Source organism: Nyctereutes procyonoides, unplaced genomic scaffold (assembly GCF_905146905.1).
Source record: "Nyctereutes procyonoides isolate TBG_1078 unplaced genomic scaffold, NYPRO_anot_genome, whole genome shotgun sequence".
Classification (NCBI taxonomy): Eukaryota; Metazoa; Chordata; class Mammalia; order Carnivora; family Canidae; genus Nyctereutes; species Nyctereutes procyonoides.
This window is the reverse complement of record NW_026575159.1, coordinates 15,180,824-15,187,797: the sequence shown is the minus strand read 5'-3', so window position 1 is coordinate 15,187,797 and position 6,974 is coordinate 15,180,824. Positions and strand designations below refer to the sequence as shown.

At 38.7% G+C, this 6,974-nt stretch overlaps 1 protein-coding gene across 1 annotated transcript; it reads right to left on the bottom strand.

Annotated features, from left to right (window-relative positions):
- Nucleotides 1-4,035: 4,035 nt before the first annotated feature.
- On the bottom strand, nucleotides 4,036-5,069 carry LOC129502576 (transcription initiation factor TFIID subunit 12-like). The gene is made up of 2 exons (XM_055314295.1): nucleotides 4,651-5,069; nucleotides 4,036-4,451 (listed from the first exon to the last, which is right to left on the bottom strand). The coding sequence occupies exons 1-2, from the start codon at nucleotides 4,909-4,911 to the stop codon at nucleotides 4,215-4,217; spliced, it is 498 nt and encodes a 165-aa protein (XP_055170270.1). The 5' UTR covers nucleotides 4,912-5,069; the 3' UTR covers nucleotides 4,036-4,214.
- Nucleotides 5,070-6,974: the final 1,905 nt, after the last annotated feature.

Here is a 6,974-nt window from a genome sequence, read left to right as displayed (position 1 = left end):
GTTAACAGTTGATTCTGTTATATCTCATTGACTTTAAAAGAGGAATCCTCAAATGTTCGCTGAAGAGAAGCTCCTTTTGAAATTTCTGGTCTTTTGGATCCTTGGAGGAAGAAATGAGGGATTTTCACCGAGCAGGTCACTAATGTTTGAGAAGGGATAATGGTTGCCACATTCACCCTTCTAGTGGAAATCAACCCTAAAAAGTAGCATAAGAAAAGTCAGCAGTAAATATCTAGGCAAGGGTTGAAGATTAACTGGTAGGTATTTCTAGCCCTGTGTTTTATGGAACCGCATCCCCATTACATGTTTCCCCAAACATGAGTAGCATGAGCTTTTCTTCAAAAAGAAGAAACTGGGATCTAATATTTGAGAAGACCTGCATGTGAAGATTCAGAATGAGGGTTAAGTTCTGTGACTTAATAATGAAGGGAAAATTTAAGACTGTTTAACTTTGTAAAACCTCATGTTTCCCAAGTACAAACAATCATAGCTCCTGTGTATTTATGAATGCACTAACAGACTGCATCTGTGAAGCTAAGTTTCACGGATGTGAACACTAACCTCAAAGCAAGTACATGGAAGTTTGAGGCAAATAAGGAAGATCTTAAGAATTTGGGCTTGGAAGCTATGGACTCTTCAATAAGGAAATCATATGAAGGAAATGAGGTAGGGTAACTAACCACTATGGATCGGATATATTTAAATCATTCATATAAGGATCCTATTTTGCCTCATAAAGCATAATGAGGAGACATAGAAGTTAAATCATCCATTGGCTTTGTTGAGTATATTTTATGATTTAATTTAAGTGAGTGAAGCATTTTTACTCTATTTGTTCTCAAAGAGTACATTTCAAAAAATTCAGCATTGGTAATCCCCTCAGTACTTTGATTCAGAAAAGTTTCCATCATGGGACCATTCTTGTTTCTCCATCTTTCCTTTTCCTCTTAATTTTCTCCCCATCCCCACCACCAATCACACAGTTTTGGTCTGTTTTATGTCTAGAAGAATGGGCTTAATTTATCTCAATGGTATTTTTTTTTTAAATTCACTACTCTTTCCATTCTCTGTATATTTTTTGTTGTCTTTTTATTCCCTGCAAGATTTCCCACTTTGATGGTGGTAAGAACTTTGACAAAATTTTTGTGAGGTTAAAAAAAAGACTTGAATTCCATCTCCCATAATTACTAGATAGAAGACACTGAGCAAGTGACTCACTATCTTTTAAATTCAGCCCCCTTTCCTGTTAAGTGTACTTAATAATGCCTACCTTATAAGTGAAGTTTTGAAATACATTTTAATATTTATCTTATATGTATATAAAACATAAAGTTCCAAGCATAGCCCCTGGCATGGTAAGTACCTAATTCTTCTCTCAGAACATTAGAAGACTGTTAAGCACTCTACATTCTTTTGCTCTTTGTTTATAACCACTCACTCAAGTGAGTTTAAGAAAATGGAAGCTCTATTTGATGATTCAGGGGACTTCAAGGAACCCAACAAGAATTATGGCCAGCCTCAGTGTAAATAAAAGATAGTTATCAGGCAGCTACTCTTTCTGTCTCTGTGCCTCATGGTTTCAGCTCAGATTACTAGCAGAATATGTTGCATAAAGTACTCATGCCTCTGTTTCACTTCTCTTCTTTGACTGACTGAGGTCTACTGAGATGCCCCAAGACATAAGCGTAGGGTTTTATCTATACAAAATTTCAACACATTTCCCCAATCCACCATGATAAACCAACAAACTTGAGAAATAATTTTGGTGGATTTTATATGAGATTTCAGTCTACAAGTGGAAGGGAAATTCATGGGCCATAGGTAAACATCTCCTTTGGCAGAGGCAAACGGTTAATTCCAAAGAAAAATTAGATATTTCATATCATCTTTTATTCTTCAAGAAAATTGAAAGTTCTCTGTACTGTATTTAAAAACTCTGGGGACTTTTTTATTTACATGGGGATTGCCAGTATTTGGAGATCTGAATAGAGTGTCTATGTAACAAAAATATGCATCACAAAATCTAGGGATGTGTGACATTTGTCCATCATTAATAAAGGTTATCAGGTTGAAGAGCTATAAGCAGGATGATCAGAAGAAGAGAAGTATAGTATAAGATGCATTGATTACTATCAATCAATAAATCTTCTGTCCTTCTTAACCTCTTCAACCTATGACCCACCCCCCACCCCACCCCCATCATGCTTTCTTGTCATGGTCCACAAAGCATATTTAACAAGGACATGGATGCAGTGATCCAGTAAACTTAACCAAAGTCCCCTATTCTTATGTTTTAATCCTTGCTCAGGCATTCTATTTCCAGGTGACCTCTGGCATTTTTGGAAAGGGGATTATAGTACTGATGTATTAAAGAACTGCTAATTCCTCTTTTAAAAGAACTTTGAAACTAGGAGGAAGATAAGTACTTGGCTGTAATAGGCTTGGTCCTAATTTATCTTCCACAGATTGACATTTGCTAACAACGTAGATTAAGTCTATAATTAGAGAAATGCAAAAATATTATGTTAGGTTTTGTTTCAGCTCTTCACCTACTCAATTCAACACTTATTGAACATCTACTATAAATGAAGGCACTATTTTAAGCTTTGATAGTATAAAGATGAGTTTACATCAACCAAGCTGTCAAGTTACTTAGGGTCTCTAAAGGCCCCAGGCAGTAGAGAAATGAATGTGATTGAATATGCGAGAGACCATATAGGTAAAACTGTCAAGGTATAGAACTTACAGAAAGGATCTTGGGCAAGAAGGGAGGTTAGAGACAATATCAAGAAGAAGAACCAAGATTTAGAGAATAAGAATTTGCCAGAAAAAAGTATTGGAGCCAAAGCAGGGGTTGGGGAGTGGGGACGTCTTTAGGTCTTCCAGAGGAGAGAAGAGTACATTTGAAGACAGTGCCATGAAAGAATGATAGGGTGTATATCCCGGATGTACTTGGGAGGTTGTGAATAAACAAAAGGACAGGCAGGGGATAGATCACAAAAGGCCTTATAAGTCACTTTTTGGAGAGTTAACTTTAATCAGAAGCCAGTTGAAAGAACGGAGTCAGTTAGAGGGGATGTTAACACCAAAGTTTTCCAAAAGAGTACAAGGAGAGAGGAGCATGAGACAGAAACAGAACGTCAATTTTTAAGACTAGGAGATATTTTGAAAATGAAGGAGTTGAAGAATTTCTTGTATTAGGGCCTCTATCAGGCCCTTCTACTGCAAATGATTCTCAGCTGAAAGTTTTCCTATACTTTTATTTCTTTCAAGTGATGTTGCTTTTTGAAACTTTTATTATGTTGCATTGATAAATACCTTCTCAGCCAATTGTCTCCAGGGAGCCTGTCCCTTCAATAGAAACAATTATAGATTTATTGTCGGTTATCCTGCTCTGGAACAGTGAGGTTGATAATTAAATTATGAAATAAGATCGATAGGTTGAAAAGTTTTGAAAAAAATCAAAGATGCTTTCCTCTCTGTCCATTTTCCTGCTTTGAAAAAAAGAAAAGTTCAAATCTAAGAGTAAAAGATTTTAGATTACTATATTCAATGATCTAGGGTCACTCATGGGAGATGATATGGGAAGAAAGGCCATTTTTGGTATTTAGAGTTAGTCAGATCTTTCTTCAGAGGTTGGGAGAAGAAAAGAGAATCCCCAAAGGCTTGCCATTTTACCAATAAAGCTTTCTGTCTAATCCTCAGGGATGTAATTCTGATAAGAGATGCTGTTTCAAGGTGATACAGTAAGTGTCTGCATTCATTACAGGTCAAGTTCTCCTGCTACAGAAGGACGTGAGACATGCATCAGATTCCTCCTCCCCATTTCCTGTTAAAAAAAAAGAGGAAAGACTGTATTTCCAGGATAATTCAACTGATGCTATTTTTTTTCATGGCAACTACAAGTTGGTTGATTCTCATCTTTTCTTTTTTTTTTTTTCAATATTCAATCACTTATATAATAAACCACAAATAAAATCTTCTCTGGAAGATGCTCTTCTTTGAGACGTCAGGGAAAAGGGACCGGAAGTTGGGGTAGGAGGCTTTATTCTTTTGGCAGATCCTCTCAGTCATTATAGATATTGCTGCACTGTTAATAAAAAATATATGCTTCTCTGTAAAGCAATAAAAAAAAATCCAAGGATGAGATGGCTGAGGTCTCAGCTCAAGTATCTCCAAATACACTGTTGTCCATCCCCTGACCTTTCCGTGTGTTATTTCTTGGTTGTTTTCCTGATCAATGCCATTCTCTGTTTGTGGGCCTCTGTGGTGCAAGCCTTTTTGTAGGGTCGGATTTCTTCAGAGCCAAATCCCGGGATCCACATGTTCCACTGGCGTTCTAGATGCAGCTGGACATCTTTCACCTCCAGGGTGCTGGACTTGAGATGCCGAGCAAGCTGGCAGGCTGCTGTCACCACACTCTCAATAAAATCATCAGCAATCGGGGATCCCTGGGTGGCGCAGCGGTTTGGCGCCTGCCTTTGGCCCAGGGCGTGATCCTGGAGACCCGGGATCGAATCCCATGTCAGGCTCCCGGTGCATGGAGCCTGCTTCTCCCTCTGCCTGTGTCTCTGCCTCTCTCTCTCTCTCTGTCTCTCTCTCTCTCTCTCTCTCTCTCTGTGACTATCATAAAAAAAAAAAATCATCAGCAATCTGCAGCAGCATCTCCTCCACATCTTCATCCAATTGCTCATTAGGATCCACTTCTCTTACTAAGTCTTGTAATTTCTTCTTGGTCAATACCTGATTGTTCTCAGGGCTGAGACGCCCTCCTGTCCCAGGAGTGCCTGGTATCTTTACCACTGTAGTGCTATTGGCCATGGAGCCTTGTGGAGGGGTGCTGGCTGGTTCCGGTTTTATGGATGAGAAATTGGAGAGGTTGATTAGGGCTGAGGGGCCAAACTGGTTCATAATCTGCCGAGCTTTGGACTTCAGCTCATAGAGCTTATCCAGATCCTGTTTCTTTTTGGAGCTGTGAGGACCAAGGCCAATCAAAGGCAGCAGCGTCTATCTCCCCATGATATGCGGAGACTGCCCCAGTGAAGCGTTCGTCTCAGCAGCCGGTCCGACTGCTCCGATTCTCATCTTTTCTTAAAAAAATAGAATTTGATATTCTGACATTGGTCCAATTTGTTATACATTTTTAAAAATGGATAGTTAGGGGACAGCAGTTTGTGTGAGAGAAAATTGTATAAAGATAGTATATTCATAAATAAAAGAGCACTTTAGGACATTCAAGTTAAATAATATAATTTAAACTAAGTACTCTGTGTAAGGAGACAAGGATAACCAAATACTAACTTTATCTTCTTTTTCAGGAGACTTGTTTTTGCGTGCATGATGGAAGTGAAGTTTCCGCCATAATTGTTCACATTCCAGATCAAGATAAGAGACAAACAAATTTGAAGTGGAGAGCAAACAATTTCCTTTTAAGTACATGATGTGGAAGCTGTAGCCATCTCTCCTACTCATTGGCACGAATGAAGGACATAACCACACCCAGCTGCAAGGGAGGCTGGGAATCTACCTTATCTGTGGTTTTTCTTTCTGTGGATTCAAGTATCCCCAGTCAATGGTGGTCCAAAAACAAATGATCATCCCTCCATCCAGTCATCAGAGGGTCAGTAGTGGCCTCAGGCTCTGTCCCAATGCCTACGTCATTCTCCTTGTTTCATCTTCTCATGCAGGCATTTTATCATCTCACATCTTCACAAGAAGGATGAGTATAGTACAGTAAGATACTCGGAGAGAGAGAGGGGCCACATTAACATAACTTTTATTATAGTTTAGTTATAATTGTTCTATTTTATTATGAGTTATTGTTTATTAATTAGTCTCTTGCTGTGCCTATTTCAAAATTAAACCATTGTAGGTATATACGTATAGAAAAAAAAAAAGCTATATATAGGCTCCAGTACCATTTGACCATCCAGATAAGAAAAGGCATGGCTAAGAGTCTGGAAAATCAGTCCAGCATCTCTCACAGCTTGTGGAATGGTGATTTTTGGTTTGCTTATTTATATACTTATTTTCTGCTTTTCCCTACTGAAAAGTAAGTATAGTGATGATGTCTAGTGTGAAGATAAGGAAACTTCATTTGAAATGGAGTTGGGAAGCCAGTAGGGCTGAGGGTCTTGGAACATATTCCTTGTGGATAAGAGGGGACTAGTGTAGTTGTCAGGCAGGATATCATGTATCCTATTAAAATCTCTGAATAGTGAAGAGAAGAATTTATTTGGGGAGGTGGGAGGCTTCTAGAAACTTCTACAGTATGGAAGTCAATCTGAAGTTTAAAAAATAGAAAGGAGGGGCACCTGGGTGGCTCAGTTGATTATGTCTGACTCTTGATTTAGGCTCAGGTTATGATCTCAGCATTGTGAGATCGAGCCCCTCGTTGTGTTCTACTCTGGGCATGGAGCCTGCTTGGGATTCTCTCTCTCTCTCCCTAAAAAAAGAAAAGAATAAAAGGATATATCTGGAAGGATGGCATTTTGATAAAAAGAATTTCAGTGGAAACAGATGGAGAGTGTTCAAGAAACAAGTGAAATATGTGATTGGAGCAAAAGGATTGTGGGCAAAAAATGGTAAGTAGGTTTAAGGAGGAACAGAATCCTTTCTGAAGACATGGATCATGTGTCTCATTCATTATTTTATCACCAGGATGCAGCAACATATCTGGCACAAAGTGTGTATTCAGCACATTTGCTATTGAATCTGCCCATTGCAAAGAGATGCAGCTTCCACAAATGCTAGGAATACTGTACTCACCACTAGAGACATATAATGAAGGCAGGACAAAACATATCCTACAGCTTTGAGCCTATGGTCTCGCCAAGGATAAAGAGACAACAAGCAAATGACAATATACACAAGAGCCAAACTCTGTAACAGCACCATGAAGTTAAAGTAGAGGGGACTAAGTTAAAGTAGAGGGGACAATTATATACATAATTCCAAACTCTGTAAACAGCACC